At 40.2% G+C, this 17,624-nt stretch overlaps 1 protein-coding gene across 1 annotated transcript; it reads right to left on the reverse strand.

The window, feature by feature from the left end:
- Window positions 1-1,427: 1,427 nt before the first annotated feature.
- vash1 (vasohibin 1) lies at window positions 1,428-17,307 on the reverse strand. Its single transcript, XM_017476989.3, has 7 exons — window positions 16,191-17,307; window positions 14,340-14,428; window positions 11,397-11,453; window positions 9,732-9,806; window positions 8,015-8,396; window positions 5,700-5,809; window positions 1,428-4,209 (listed from the first exon to the last, which is right to left on the reverse strand). Exons 1-7 carry the CDS (start codon window positions 16,539-16,541, stop codon window positions 4,137-4,139), a joined length of 1,137 nt encoding a protein of 378 aa, XP_017332478.1. The 5' UTR covers window positions 16,542-17,307; the 3' UTR covers window positions 1,428-4,136.
- Between the last annotated feature and the right edge of the window lie 317 nt (window positions 17,308-17,624).

Here is a 17,624-nt window from a genome sequence, read left to right on the forward strand (position 1 = left end):
TGCTTCCATGAACCTTTTATTGTTCACCACACAAGTGCTCCAAATCTGTGAACTTCACCTACATAGGATAGATCCTAAAAGATGGATTACACAACACCAGGCACTGGTTTAAATATTATTATCCTCAACCTAATGCTGATTAAATCTTTGCTGAATAAAGACTGTTTTGGGAGCAAAGTTTGGCAAAACAGGTTTTTCAGCTAAGACAGACAAGGACAAGAGCTGTGATTGAAAGTTAAAAGGAGAAGAAAGGAAGAAGGAAAACAAAAGCAGCATAAGAGTTTAGTACAAAATACATCGCTGTCCACTTGCAGTTGCTCCTAAAGTTGTTAGCGTGTGTGTAAGTAGATATTTCCCAAAGGAGAGCACATGTGCTCAAGTAAAGCTATGGGTTAGCAAGTTTTTAAAGTAGGTCAATTCCTCAGGTTATTCCACATAAGTTATAGTCTCTCTCACTCACACACACAGGATCTATATTTCCCCCTAAACTTTCAGTTTCTAATGGAGAATATTTTTCCTCTTTTGTTCCTATAAATCAACTTCATAATGTCATAATATATTTTTTTTTTTCCAGAAGATTTTTGCTTTTAACCTGCTTCTAAAACTCTCCTGTGGAATTCAGATCCAGACAGACACTATACAGAACTGTCGAGTTTCAGGACAAACATTAGAAACCTCTCATTTTCTTACTTGTTTGCTTTTATCCACACATCTACATGTATATTCATCCTAAACATATACTATTTGAGAAAATACTGAATGTATTATCTTATCTTGCAGTCTTTTCTGAAAAGGAAACTGTTCTAGGGTCCTACACGGAACCTTTAAGGTCTTTCCCTGAGGCCAAACCAAATATGTGCTTGAAGGAATCTTCTTTTCTAAGATTATATGCTATTCAGATGTGTTTCATCATTAAAGCGCTTATGGTCTGGTTTTTATTGTAAGACTTTGTCATAAATACCAAAATTTTTACAGCAAATGTCTCACACAGCTTAGTTTAAAGCTTTCATGATAAATCCCTTAGAGATTTAAATCCAGTTGAAGACATAGATGTAATCGGTTTATTCCTTCAAGCTGCTGATTTGGTTCGAGTGTCAGTAGACAAGTGAGTGGTTTGTATATTGTTTAAATTCTAATTTTCCTTATAGGAAACAAACATTACAGTGCCATGGCATCTCTGTGGATCTCAAAGTTTTCTTTGTTCTTAAGAATTGCAAACAGCTTCCATTGTGGAAAAGAAGAAGAAGAAAAAAAAACAATAGAGCTGCCTTTTCTCTCGAACGCCCAGCACTAGGCTACTTTTTCCACAGCTTTTCTTAGTACTTTGCTGAGGGAAATACTTTGGCGAGAGTTTGATCATTGTTCCATGCTTGAATGGCTCACAAAATGGTGCAAGCAGGTGCTAAGAGACAGAAAACACACAAATGTGAAATCCTATTCTGTGTGTTCTTGGTTCTGATGACTTGATTAAAGGTTTGTTGCATTTTCAAATGCTAAAGTCTAAGTATTCTCTTAAGCTTAGTGGTGATGTGTATTTCAGTCGTAACCCACCAATACCACAAATCAACATTCGGTGTTGTTCCGAGTTACAGTTGAAGCTACAAATGTTAAAAGATCATTAAAATGAGAATCTAAATGACAGTTGCAGTCAGTCCATAAAGGATTTAATAGAATGTTTTGTTGAAGCCAAAAATGCTTGCTGTTGTTGCAACTGTTTGCTAAATTTGCAATGCAATCTGCAGACTTTTTTTTTTTGTACTTTTACACAGAAAACTACTTGAATTGGCAAAATTTCAATTGCGCAAAATTGTGCAGTGAAGTTTGTTGGTAGCTGTACTCGTGTGTGTTGTGATGACGTCAATGCGTCTTGGCCAAAATCTGCAGTAATTTTGAGAAATTGCAAGCTCCTGCCATTATTGTGGAGTTCCCTTGATTTTGCATTAATTCCATCCTGGAGGGACTGTTGCAGTATGTGGTGCAGGATAAGTGGCCTTTGCAACGCGATGTCTAATAGTGAAGGTCTGATTATTGAGCAAAAACACATGCTCATTCATATATTTTTAAAACTTTAAGAAAACTTACTTTGCTAAAAGGAATCAAACCTTGTACTTGTGAGCACATTCGACTGCATTTGAAAATTGTTAGAATGCCAACGTTTAATACAAAAAAAAAAAAAAAAAAAAAAAAAAAAAAAAAAGACATCGTTTGCACTTAAAACTTAAAATAACACATCTATTATAAAAGTAACAAAAACTCAGTCAAATGTGGCTGCTTAAATAGTGGAGATAGGTAAGGCTAATGTTTGGCCACACTGGTATCTTCAGTCCAATTCCCAAACTTTCCACAATTAAATGGTTAAGCGATGGAAAACAGCATGCTGAGAGTCTGACCCATGACCGTTGCGTCAGTTCAGTCATTTTCATTCCTTTTGATGCTAAATGTACAACCGATAACTCTTCCAAGCACACCGACATCCACTGGACTGTGACCATTAAAAACATTAAAACACTGTTACACGGCACAGCGTTGCTTGTGTTCTATACAAAGCAGTCGAATATGAAAAGATCATACAGAATACAGCATCGTAACAGGTTCTGCAATCTTAGAATTGTGGTGATCAAAATACAGTCAGTACGTTTACATGGGCAATAATCCGATATTAACCCGATTAAGACGATACTCTGATTAAGAAACTAGCATGTAAACAGCCATTTTTTTATTACCTTAATCTGATTAAATTCATAATCGAAGTAAACACAAATCGAATTAAGACGTGGAGTATTCCTGTTTTAGTCGCATTATCGACGTGTATTACAGATGTGTACACACCTTAAATCACACTATTAACGTCGTGTGGGAGTTTTCACCGCATTTTGCGACAGGACACGATCACACGGCAGTGCTCGACCGTTTTACGGCAAACAAGAGAGCACGGCTGCGTCCCAAACCACGTACTTACCTGCTACAGTATATAGTAGGTAAAATACATGTGTATCGGCTACTATATAGTGGCTAAGTATGTGGTTTGGGATGCAGCCCATGGCTTCAAGCAGTCGTCTATTTGCAGGTATATCATGACAAATAATTTACCGCGCTTGAAGCGTTCGTAAAAAATTACAAATGAAACACCCAGAAATGTATACGGTACCATAACAAAGACGAAATATATGTTCCTACATGAAATTCTGGAGGGAACGTCGGACGGCGTGGCGTGGGGACGTAATGACGTGTGTCGTTAATCGATCCATGTTCTATAACATGTAAAACCTGAACATGAAAGCAATATTCTAAAAGCGACTCATGTAAACACCTTAAATCACAATATTGTCTTATTCAGAATAAGCTCAATAATTAGATTAGTGCCGTCCATGTAAACGTAGTCAATGACACATCAGCTTTTCTAGCCACACTACGGCATTTTCACTTTATCTACATTGAAGCGTGGATTCAAAAAGCAGTTTTAAATTGACCCATGTTAGTCAGGACTAGGTCTAAATAATATTCTAAAACCGCTGTGACCGATTTGACCACGGACACTATATGCTGGATTTGCCTCTTCTAAACATATTAAATCTTGTATATTTGGTTTAGAGAGGCAACAATAACAAGTTGTTTTTCAGATCGTTGGCGTAACCAGCAGCTGCCTGCCTTCAGATGATCTGAAAGATGCGTTGAGTGTCGAGCAAATCAAACCCCGTGAGCAGTGTTAACAGAAGGGTGGCTTGATTGTGAGGCGTTTACAAGGCACCTGACAAGTGGATTAAAAACTATGGGGGGGAATAAACACGAGAACAAGATAAACAGGTACGCACACTGCCATATTTACACAGTTAGGAAGTAGCTGAGTGCAGTGAATTTACAACTCGGTCGAGTCTCTACAAAACTGGTTGCTTGAAGTGGAGCTGCTCAGCTGATTTGTTACAAGTGACATGGCATCACGTTAGCAAAGTTTTACATTACTACTATTTTATGACAGGAGTTCACCCATGATGTGTTGTCCCATGTGTTTAAAAGCATTTTTGTCCTTTAAAATGTCTTCTTCAGACTTTGTCCTGTATCAGTTTATCTACTCAGAACAGGTTTGGCTGCCAGGCAGTTTGTTGTGAATTGTATGGTTCAAACATAGGAGACTTCGCTCACACCCTGATCTGGTATCCGTTCATATCAGCTGGGGGTTTTGGATCCAGAGACTTCTTCTCACCTGATAGCCTAAAACAAGTTAGAAAAAAAAGACAGAAATTTGATCACTGCTCAGAAATGAAATTCCTCTCTCATAAAACCACAGCAGCCCAGTTCACAATTTTTGGTTCGCAGAACTTTCTGAATTTTACAGCTTGGTCACTTAACATTTATCAACATTCCTTCAATGTTGCTGCAATATTTTAGTTGTAACTAAATTAGCACTAATGTTCCAGTAACACTATGTTAACTCGTCTGCTCCCATTTTAACATTTCTGAAAAACACAACTGTTATATAATATCATATTATTCAGTCAGTACTGTGTCAGGAAAAAAAACAACAACTCACATATGATGTGTGTAGTTATACACTATATGGCCAATGGTTTGTGGACACCTGACTATCACAATCATATATACTTGTTGAAAATCCCATTCCAGATTTATTCCCATTTTGCTGTTCTAATAACCTTAACTCTTCTGGGAAGGCTTCCCACTAGATTTTGTAGCAACTGTATGGATTTGCCCATATAGCTACAAGAGCATTAGTGAGGTCCTGGTACTGATGTGTGAGGAGGTCTGGGGTGCAGTCAGCGTTCCAGTTTATCCCAAAGATGTTCAGTGGGCATGAGGTCAGGGCTCTGTGCAGGCCACTCGAGTTCTTCCATTCTAGCCTTAGCAAACCAAGTGCACAGGGGCATTGTCATGCTGGAGCAAGTTTAGGCTAAGCCCCTGGGCCTCTAGTGAAGGGAAATTGTAATGCTACAGCAGTTTGGGGAAGCCCCACATATGGGTGTGATTGTCAGATGTCCAAATAACTTTTGGCCATATAACGTACATCATACGCCAGCACCAAAAATCAAACGTTATTATGCTCCAGACGTCAGACTGCACTGTGACAGACAAAAGCCACCAACCAATCAGGGAAGAGAAAGCGTGAATGTAAAAACATAAACAAGTTAAACTGGAGTCAGAGAGTGAGAGTCCAGTATGATTAATAAGATGAAAATTAATCCAGGAGTGATGGGGTGATAGAGTTCATCATCTACTCAATGATAGATGATTGATTATTTATCCTTATTGTGGAATTAGAATTTTTTGTCCAGTTGCAAAGTTGTTTCAGCTGAAGAGATAACAATAATAAGGCATGTGTGTATTTTTGTACTTCATAAGTGGACTGAAGTGTGCTACATGCTTTTCTGAGAAGACAACACCCATATCATGCCTTGCTGATTATACCCCGCCCCTTTGTTTGATGGACAGCTAAAGTCTTCATACAGAAACATTACGAAAGCTCAGGAGCTTTTCAAACTTCAAATCAGCTCACATAATCAGTTCTGATTACGAATAACTAATCCTTTAGAGCACAGTATGTGGTTTATAACACAGCCTTGAATTCTCATTTGAAGTATGAAGTCAAGTATTAGTTTACACTGTGTATTACTTGGCATCAATAATGTGTAGAAGTTAACGAGTGCACCCAGTGTCTTTTGATTTGAGCTGAATGTAGAGAGTAATACCTCCTCTCACTGCGGCCGTTCTTGCGCATGGGGCTGCCTGGGTTACGAAGAGGAGATCCCATGTCTTTCCTTCTGTCCTTGGTGGGTGAAACAGGTGCAGGCTTGCCAATCTGAAATACATTCATTACCTTTAATTAATACTGTTAGATTGCTGTATTCATTCATCACACCTTATTTATGTCACAACACTAAAGGAAAAAAAAAAAAAAAAACCCCTACAGGGTGTCCCGAAGGTCTTCAAACGTAGGGGATATTAACGCTTTTTAGCAAAATGTCATCCAAACTTTTTCAGTCAGTCAGAACAGTTAGTCTTTAACAAATCTAACAATGCCTCTGACAAAAGAAGAATGCATTTAAATCATTCCCATGGCTGGATCAGGAAGCTCTCACAAGGTTGCGATGGACTTTAACAGGAAACAGGGCAAGCACATCACACACACACACACACACACACACACACACACACGACACTGCTGCCAAACTTATTAACTGGAATTGGACGTCCACGAGCATCTACTGACAAAGGCACAAATGAAGTGTTGCTGGCAAACAGTCACCTGTGTATGGAGACTTTTGGGAAAATCTATATATCGAAAACTTGGATGTTCTATTAAAGCGGAGATCTTGAACATTATCATGGTTTTCAAAATGAACGTTAACAGATGTACTTGTGCCTGAGATCAGATGCCATTCTAACAAGTCGAGTATGCTCGCTCATTGTTTTAGACCATCTAATGGAGGAAGGCATAACTGTGTACACTTGATACCTCTCCTCCAGCCATCTACACTATGCACATCAATCACCTGAAAGTGACGGACAGCATGCAAGTTCAGTCGTACACAATTGCATCAAGAGAGCAGAAGAGGGAAAGTACTGAAGGTGGCACCAGGAGAAGAGCCGACATAAAAGCCTTCTCTCCCTAATGGAATGATTTCCATTCAGTGAGAGTACCTTCTTAATTAAATCAGTTATCAGTTGATGTTACCAGTCACGTGTGATGCAAAACAGAGGAAAAGCAATTAAATTAAGTACATTACAAGCGAGTGGAATTTCTTTCCATTGCTACCTAGACTGATGGCTCAACAGGAAGCACTGCTAGGAAATGATGAGTGCATAAATGGCATGATGTCAGCATGCATTTAGATCAAATATATGCACCTGACATGCGCGCTTTGGATTACGCAACATTATTTCCCTTGAACTCATTTCAGCACAGTGCTACTATTTGTGCTTTATAGCTCATGTCCGTTTAGTAACACACCCAAGGTCTAAGCTTTCATCGGCTTCCTCAATTAATTTAATAAAACTATGAGCTTTCCATTCATGTGTTATTGTTACATATTTGGCTGCATGCTGTGGTGGAATATAAATGAACCAAACACTAATTTTGTTATATTAACCATCATTTTTGTAAAATCTCATTTTATACACTCAAAGAAAAGGTTCAATCTAAAGCCCTTACCAAAGGGTCTTTGGTTTGTCCCAATGGGAACTAGTAATGGTTCTATGTAGAACCCTGCAACAACATATCAGAGACAAGAATACACACTTACCATTAAATACGATGCTATGTTGTTTAATTAAAATATTAGTGTTATTTTGTTTTGAATAATGTGATTGTGCTACAGACAACAGCTTTCTAGCATTTTAACTGTCCAAATTCAAAATCACCATATTATATGGAAATTATCTTTGATTCATGATACCATCATCAATTGTCTCAGTTAAGTGATCACTAATCTTCATTTCAATATTGCGCAAATAATCATTTTAGCCGTCGTTGTATATCCCTAATACGTGCACATTAGAAGAGAAGGGCACTAACTTTAAAGCAGGCATGCCAAACAGATGTCAGCCTAAGCCTGATAAAAGGAAGAGCCATTTCTGCGACATGGAGATAAACACGTTCCTGTACTTCTAAGTACCCCACAGCCGTTACTGCTGCACTGTCGGTTTAATTTCCAGCTTTCTAAGCCACTGACGAGGCTGACAATGCTGTGTTTACACTGTGGCTGAGGCAACAGAAACTCAAGCCAGGTTTGTTCCTCCCTCTAATAGATACTGTAGCAAACACGTCTCTGGGCTGTCTTGCTGTCACAGTGCTACACTGTTAAATAGTCCCAAAGCCACTTATCCACCACATCTGTGTTTACACTTTGGTTCAAGCAGCTAATTACACCCGGTTTGCTCAGTTCTAAATATAAACTAAGAGTTGAACATAGCTTTGTTGTTTGTTTATTTGGTGGCAACTCGGAATGAGAATATATACCTATATAAAGACATAAAAGAATCACGTCTCAGACTTGGAGCTCACCTTGAGCCTCATGTCACGCGTATGCCTCTCCAGCTCCTTCCTCAGCTCTTCTTTCGAAAGCTTTTCAACGTCCAACACCGAGTGCTTCCATTCGATCTGCTCCACGCTGTGTGGGTCGTGCGACACGTACTGGCCGATCTTTACTTTGCGCAGTGTGTGCCAGTAACCCTTATAGGCAGTCTGAAACTCCTGCAGGAGGTCTGCAAGTGTGCGGTACTTCAGCGGTTTGAACATCAGATCCACGCGCCGGCTGATCCCGAGAGCCCCGAACCGGCCGCCGCTGTGGATCCCCAACACAATGTGGCGGAAGTGGCTCCCTGAGAACTGAGTTTTAAAGCTGATGGGGAAGCGCTCCACAGTTAGCATACTGTTGGTGAGGTAACTGGGGTGTAGGTCAGGTTAAGGAACACAAGGTTCAGTAATCTTTCAGTGGGCTTATGGTTTCAGATTGTCATCAGTAAGAATGTAGGTCCAATCAGAGTGGCACTAAAGACTTCTGACAAAACTAGCTTAATGCTATTTAAATTTTTTCTTTTGTTTGTAATTCAGTGTTTTTTTATTTTTCAAAAAAAAAAAAAAAAAACCTTATCTGACAAGTTAGTTCTCCCCACACAGCCCATCACACATCAGGATCAAACATCAAGATAGAAATAGATTTAATTAGCAGCCCAGAAGATCTCTAACTGTAGATATTGAGTTCTTCCACATAGACAAGATATCAGGCTTGGCATGATTGATCCGTACCGATGACAGTTCCAGATACAGTAACTCCAGTTAAAAAAATAAATAAATAAATAAAATTCATCCAATGTTTGTTGGAGAGGTCATGAGGAGGTTTCCAACACTGAACTAATAATTTCTTTGTAACAGTCATACCAGCTAACCAAAATTTACGGTACATTTCACTTACAGGAAGTTGAGAATTAACATTCAACAATAAAAGAGCAGGATCTTTTAGGAAAATGGATCCTTGTGACATTGTACAGAACATTGTACATATTTCTCAATACATAAATGACCAAATAATAGTTTTGTCTTATTTGTTTAATTGGGTTCTCTTCATCTACTTTTCAGACTTCTGTGAAAATCTGATGATGTTTTAGTTCATATTTATGCAAATATATAGAACATTCTGAAGGGTTCACTAACTTTCAAGCACCACTGTATTTACTCCAAATCGGTTAAAGTTCCATACAATTAATTTTTTTTAACTCCAAAATGCATCAAAAGTTTTTTTTCCACTATTCAAAACTAGGAAATTTTGCCAGTCTTCCTTTAACTTAGTTTCCTGTGTAATAGTACATGTGAAAATCAGATGTAATCGCTCCTTCGATAATTTTTGCAGCCTTTATTATGCTGCTTTGTTCCAACAAGCTACACAAAATTTTCTACATTAACATTAGACGTGAGGTTTGGCAAGAATATCAGTCTCGTACATCTTGGACCTCAAGGGCTATGGATCTGTGGTGTTAAAAACCTTGGGAAAGGAGTCTAGTTCACTTTCCCAGTAATGTATCTGACAATATGCAATGTGACTTTACAGGTGTGTGTTTCCAGCACAAAAGCATAAACATCTCATCTCACCTCACAGCCATCAAGCATTTCTATTTATCTGCATTATTTTGCGGTGTTGGGCTATCGCCATTCCATTAAAGGTTTATGCTAATAACAAGAATGATGTGAGAACATGTTCAGTGAAATCCATGTGGAAGGATACATTCCAAGGATTACAGCCTCCAAACATTTGATTGGTAGACATTCTCTGGTCATTTCCTTTGCTATGTCCATTAACCTGTGGCAGAAACAGAGATCGATATCAAATATCAACACGCTCAGCTTTATCTATGGTTACTCTAAACAATGAGTTCCGCTTTGGTTTTTTCACAAACACATTCATTTACCCCCAAGTGTGTGTGTGTGTGTGTGTGTGTGTGTGTGTGTGTGTGTGTGTGTGTGTGTGTGTGTGCGCGCGCGCGCACACAGTGTTGTGCTTTTGGATTAGCATCTTTTCAAGGGTGTATTCATATCTTGTGCCCAATGATAAGACTCTGTATTTACCATGACCCTGACCAGGATAAAGCAGTTACTCAGGATGATTGGAGAATAAAAAAAATAATAATTTAAAAAAAAGGGACATGGCTCTCACCAGGAGTCTGTATATATAATTATAAAATAAAACCTCTCACATTAAAAATAAAGCACGTTTTGAGCAGACCACATCCGGTGTAATGTGATGCTGAAATCAAGTTTCCTTCAGATGATGTCACTGGCCATGTAATAATAATCAGCCAATCCATAAACATCATCAGCTGCTTCCTGTCTCTGTTTCTCAGCTGGCCAAAAGCAGCAACAGGAACAAAACTCTTGCAAAGATATGAAACTGTGTGCAAATAAAACCTATTCACGTGGGCCGCTTGTAATTTCCTTCCTAAAAACAGCTCAGACGAGCGTGTCCGGCATATTGCAAGCAATAAACAAGGCCATCCTGCTTCTACCAGGAAGACCAGCTGTACCAGCAAGGTTCTTAATCAGCATGGTCATGCTGGTACACCGACGAAACCAGAACAGCACAAACCAGCATAAACCAGTTTGGGCCAGTATGGGGATTTCAGTTTAAGCTGTTAGTTTATTTATAACAGAGTTATTAGGAACAGCTGTATATTCATGCAATTATCTAATCAGCCAATTGTGTAGCCGCAGTGCAATGCATACAGTTCAAAAGCTTCAGTTAATGTTCACATCAAATATACTGTGTTTGGATTAGCAGCTTGTGAAGGGTGTATTACACACACACACACACACACACACACACACACACACACACACACACACACAGCTCTCCGGAGTTTACATAGAACTGTGTGAAAAACAAAAACAAAAAAAAACATCCAGTGAGCGGCAGTTGTGTGTGTGTGTGTGTGTGTGTGTGTGTGTGTGTGTGTGTGTGTGTGTGTGTGTGTGTGTGTGGAAACGCCTTGTTTATAAGCGAGGTCAGACAAGAATGGCCAGAATAGTTTGAGCTGATATTAACTCAAATAACCACTCTTTACAACTGTGGTCATCAGAAACGCATCTCAAAATACACAACACACTGAACCATGCAGTGGAGGTGCTACAAGAGCAGAAAACCACATGGGGATCCACTCGCTTCAGCCAGGAACAAGAATCTGAAGCTATAGTGGGTACAGGTTTGCCTAAACTGGACAGTTGAAGACTGGAAAAAAAGACCTGAAGATATTTTTCATGTATGTGCAGGATTTTATGCACTGTGCTGCTGGCACGTTGATTGGGTGTTTGGATAAATGTACAGGAGTACAAGATGTTCCTAATAAAGTGGACAGGGAGTATAGGAAGAAAGACTGTTTTAAAACAAGATACTCACGCTGTGAGAGGTCTGCTCTTCTTGATCTCAAAAAACTGGGTTCCAGTATGATTGTACCTGGTTAAACACTTAAGTAAATAACATTTACAGGACAGGTATAATATCCAGAAACGGCAGATTCAAATGACACCAAATAGCAATTACACAAAATTTACATTCACATAATTCAAATAAATAAATTAACAAACAGTAATAAACACACACACACATGTGTGTGTAAAATATAAATATATACACACACACACACACACATATATATATATATATATATATATACACACACACACACACACACACACACACATACAGTATCTCCCAAAAGTGAGTACACCCCTCACATTTTTATAAATATTTGATTATCTTATCATGTGACAACACTGAAGAAATGACACTTTGCTACAATGTAAAGTAGTGAGTGTACAGCTTGAATAACAGTGTAAATTTGCTGTCCCCTCAAAATAACTCCACACACAGCCATTAATGTCTAAACCACTGGCAACAAAAGTGAGTACACCCCTAAGTGAAAATGTCTAAATTGGGCCCAATTAGCCATTTTCCCTCCCCGGTGTCATGTGACTTGTTAGTGTTACAAGGTCTCAGGTGTGAATGGGGAGCAGGTGTGTTAAATTTGGTGTAGTCGCTCTCACACTCCCTCATACTGGTCACTGGAACTTCAACATGGCACCTCATGGCAAAGAACTCTCTGAGGATCTGAAAAAAAAAAAAGAATTGTTGCTCTACATAAAGATGGCCTAGGCTGTAAGAAGATTCCCAAGACCCTGACACTGAGCTGCAGCATAGTGGCCAAGACCATACAGCGGTTTAACAGGGCAGGTTCCACTCAGAACAGGCTTCGCCATGGTCGACCAAAGAAGTTGAGTGCACATGCTCAGCGTCATATCCAGAGGTTGTCTTTGGGAAATAGACGTATGAGTGCTGCCAGCATTGCTGTAGAGGTTGAAGGGGTGGGGGGTCAGCCTGTCAGTGCTCAGACCATACGCCGCACACTGCATCAAACTGGTCTGCATGGCTGTTGTCTCAGAAGGAAGCCTCTTCTAAAGATGATGCACAAGAAAGCAGTTTGCTGAAGACAAGCAGACTAAGGACATGGATTACTGGAACCATGTCCTGTGATCTGAGGAGACAAGATAAACTTATTTGGTTCAGATGGTGCCAAGCGTGTGTTGCGGCAACCAGGCGAGGAGTACAAAGACAAGTGTGTCATGCCTACAGTCAAGCATGGTGGTGGGAGTGTCATGGTCTGGGGCTGCATGAGTGCTGCCGGCACTGGGGAGCCACAGTTCACTGAGGGAACCATGAATGCCAACATGTACTGTGACATACTGAAGCAGAGCATGATCCCCTCCCTTCGGAGACTGGGCCACAGGGCAGTATTCCAGCATGCTAACGACCCCAAACACACCTCCAAGATGACCCCTGTCTTGCTAAAGAAGATGAGGGTGAAGGTGATGGACTGGCCAAGCATGTCTCCAGACCTAAACCCTATTGAGCATCTGTGGGGCATCCTCAAACGGAAGGTGGAGGAGCACAAGGTCTCTAACATCCACCAGCTCTGTGATGTCGTCATGGAGGAGCAGAAGAGGAAAATAATGGTGGCCACAAAAATATTGACACTTTGGGCCCAATTTGGACATTTTCACTTAGGGGTGTATTCACTTTTGTTGCCAGCGGTTTAGACATTAATGGCTGTGTGTGGAGTTATTTTGAGGGGACAGCACATTTACACTGTTACACAAGCTGTACACTCACTACTTTACATTGTAGCAAAGTGTAAATTTCTTCAGTGTTGTCACATGAAAAGATATAATCAAACATTTACAAAAATGTGTGGGGTGCTCTCACTTTTGTGAGATACTGTGTGTTATATATATATATATATATATATATATATATATATATAAGCCGTCGACACAACATATCTCAGCACAGATGAGCTCGTCTATGCGAGTATAGACCGGTCCTTGACACGGCCACAAACGTCACACGAATACTTTTCATTACTCAGCCGGCAGGTTGTCTTCATACCGGTCTTACATTGCACACATTTGTCCTGAAGAGTATGGACACATGAACATCTGTTATATACCATCACTAAGGTGAGAAAGGGTTCTGTGACCAGTCCCCCTCTCTCTTCCTTCACTGATCATTGCCTGCAGGCTCAGTAACTGAGACATGCAGACTGGTGAGTGAAGGCACAGGTGAGGGGCATGAAATGAGCTAGTAAGGGATTGCCTGCTAGGTCTATACCATCAGTGATGCTAGCATTGAAGTATCACCAAGGGTGCTATGTGAAGCGGGCAGGCCTAGCCAGAACTCCGAATGGTCGTCTAACAGGGGCTCCGGCGAACACTGCTGAGATGTTCGTCCAAGGATCTGCACGTCATGACAAGGGTGAGGATAGCTATGCAGCACAGTCGCTTTAGAGGGTGGACTGATTGCTATTTAGCATCACGTCCATCCAACTTGCTGCGCCTTCACAAACACTATTGACTTGAGAAACAAACGGCATACAGAAACATCAGCTTTTAAAGATAACAAATTGAACACCATGCACACACCTCAAAATCTTTATAGAAATCTCTATATAAGGATAGTATTTAACAAAAATATAATCACTGGGACTGAAATTGTAAACTGTGGTCTCTTGTTTGAAGCCAACTAGTAAATATTTCATGCCTGTGTCTGGATCACGTCTCTGTGGCCTACTTTCTTTTTGTCTGACGTGAATTTGCACCACTACACATCAAAACGTAACACTTGAATGCACCAATGATATGAATTAGCAATGGACTAACCATCATGCCAGATGTTTTCATGTTGAAATCAAAAGCTACTAGATCAACCGGGTGTCATGATGTATATAAAAAGTAAGCATTTAAGGGCAGCATTTCAAATGTCTCCAGCTCTACATTGGAAGGATACTGCAAGTCCCTGATGTACGTCTGTATGGCTTCCAGGCGATGTGGAATACTGGTGGTTGGCTGGTATGTAGGCACAGTAGGTACAGGAATCTGTGGGATTAAAGAGATAGAGCATGCCGTCAACGCACTGGTGCAGTGAGTGCAGCTGGAGAATATATTCCCATTCGCGCTGACAGCACATCCTCTCTTCAGGGCAATGCTCATGGTCAGAATCCTAATTGCTCACTTGCAAAGGAATGACAAACAAAGGAAGACGTTGAGATGAGGCACAGAGACAGCATTTAGAAGGAAGTGAATCTGTCAGATTGACTACATGTCTAACTTTCTGGCCCTCCCACAACCCAAGATCACTGTATTTCTGTTTTAACAGATAGCTCGGAATGAGATCCCTAACATTTTTGTGTTTTTGCCATTACATAATTGCTCTTTTATGAAATGTTCAATATATGCAGTTTGTCTAGACTGTACACTCTCTTTAAACGTATACTGAAAACTGAGTTACAAAGGAGCCAGGAAGTCTGGCAAAGGATACTGGGTCAAAGTCATTTTTTCCAGACTCAGCCATATTTAAAGCGTATTGGGATCAGCAATATTTTAACATGATTTCTTAGCAATCTTGAATAAATATTGCATCCTTGTTGGTTAAATATAAACGTGTTCCTCAGGTTCCAGAATTACTCTGTGTATGTGTGATAAAAATATTTACATCTTAAATATGCAATCTTCTAGTCAGGATTTCAGGCTTTTTAAGACGTGTCTTTTAAAAAGCTTTGATTGTTGCCATGATGTTCTACCAAAAGCAGCTATGAGCTCATATTAAACTTACTATCACTCTGCATGGTCAGCAATCGGTCATCCGACTCCCACTCCATCCATGTGATGTACTGTATGTTAATGTGTTAATGGACGATACATTTTCCTGACTGTGTTACTGCAGGAGGGTCTCCATTTGAAAGCAGTGCCTTGCTACAGAGCAAGGTTATACAGCATTATGTTCACGATTTAATACATATACGACATCTTTAATACAAATCTAAAAGAAATGAAGCATGTGTGTACTTGTAAACGAACAGAAGTTCTGGAACTCACCATGCAGCTTAGGGATCATTAGGCAAGCTATGGAAATTCTCAGCTTGTGGGTTAGGGCGAGAGCAATGTGCAGATGATCATGTGGATATGACTACAGCAACACGCGACTGATATACAAAGCAATAAAGAATCGAAAGATATGCACCGATGTTTTTGCTTATACTTGAAGGAAGTGTGTCATAGTAGACAAAAATAGACTGTTTTTTTTTTTTTTTTTTTTTTTTAACATACTCTTAGATTTTGTGGGATCATGCTACCCAAATTTTAAGAACACTAGATAAATTGGGAAACGAACAGCGACTGTTTTGTTTGTCTGTAACTCATTCAGGCCTAAACATCACATGATCTTATTGATGACACGGTTTTTGCATTATATAGTGTTTGAGGATTTGAAATAAATGTTAAAAGCTGAGAACATAAAAGGAAATAAGCACAGATAACAACAGAGAAAAATACATAAAAGAGGTAAAGCTAGAAGGAGCGTAGGCAAAAACGTACAGAAGTATATGCTGCGAGACAACAGGTGAAGGACTATAAGGACGAAGATACAAGATGACAAGGGACAGAAGCAGGATAAGTAAAACATGCCCATATAATTCCACCCAGATAGTAACCCAAGCTCAGGATCGAAACCAGGAAAGAAGAAAGCATGGAGTAACTGCTGTGTTTTTAAGTAATTACGTAGATGTAGTTAGAAAAGAGAGAAACAAAAGTTTTATAGATATATACTGAATGAACATTGAGGTAGAAGGAGAATATGGACCTTGGGCAGGTCAGTGGCTCCCCGGATCCTCTTCTCCACTTCTTCTCCTTCTGGGTGAATCCGGGTCACGTGTTTCCACATCCGCTCCCACGTTTCTTCATTCACTGGCAACCCTCCCCGGTTCACGATGAACGGAATCCCACCATCTCGCATATCTTCCTCTCCATCATCCTCCTGTTCCTCGTCCCTCTCCTCCACGCCCTCCAGACTCTGGGCAGGCCGCAGCATTGGCACCCCGGAGACCTTTGACTTGGACTGGGGCTGACTTAGGCACATTCCAATTCCCGTTTTGTCCATCAGTCTCCTAGGAGACGCGCAGTGATGGACACGCCCACAGCACGTGACTGGCATCTAGGGCTCATAACACCACACCTGGAGGAGTTACCTTCATCCTCATCTACTTAAACCAGACTTAAACTAAGAGCTGTATAAAAGGTCCGCCATGTTTCAAAGGACAAAATAAAAACAACAGCAGCAATAATAACGTCTTTTATTAGTATAATACTCTATTTGGTGAGGTTAGAGATAATGAGGAAATTCTCTTTTTGCGACAGTCAATACGAAAAAGAAAGCAAGAGAGAGTCAAGTAGTTCACTTCTGGAAATCGTAGCCGTTTTCTCTGCAATTAGCGCTAATGAGAAAGACGAGTCGGTTATTCCGAGGATTTCCGTGAGGATACACGACAGTTAGCCGAGGCTCTGCTGGGGTTTTTGTTTGTTTGTTTGTTTTCAAAAGACCCACAGATAAAACAACGAAAATAAAGACATTATTAAAAGGCAACGGTGTTATTCTTAAGATAAGAAGCAGAAAGTGTCTGACCGCGAGAACAAAAAGCGACACCAGAGACAACAAATACCGGTATAAATCCGGTATATTCCCGAGGTCGTTCAGTTCAGCTCCAGGCTGCTGAGTAAAAAATTCAGTATCATTTTTCTTTCTCTTTCACTCTCTCACACACACGTCTCGTCACATAGACACAGCCATATTCCGTATTTTCCCAGTCCGCTGTTATTACGCCGCGAGTAGGTCCTACTAACCCGTTAACCAGACACTAGCGCTGATCTGACGCCGGGTAGTGAATGCCGCCTCGACACTCCCAGAATGCGCGCTACTGCGCATGCGCGGTTTAAATAGATTACAACGAGCCGAATCTTAAACGGCTCCCTACTTCCTGTCTAGGTGCACTATCTAGGGTGTGAAATAACGGTCTCTGCACCCTGAATAGTGTATTATTTTTCGAATATGGCTCTATTCGGAGTTCAGCCAAGGCTTGCTTGGGCTTGGCCAGATCCTGCAGCCTTAACTATCTCCTAATTATGCCTGCACTGAACGACTGGATCCAGTAGTGATCAAATCTGTATCAGAGATGATGTATAAAATAAGCATTCATAACAGTCTTTTCAGACACGTACTCTTATTAATAATTAGAAGAAT

This window comes from Ictalurus punctatus, chromosome 9 (assembly GCF_001660625.3).
Source record: "Ictalurus punctatus breed USDA103 chromosome 9, Coco_2.0, whole genome shotgun sequence".
Classification (NCBI taxonomy): Eukaryota; Metazoa; Chordata; class Actinopteri; order Siluriformes; family Ictaluridae; genus Ictalurus; species Ictalurus punctatus.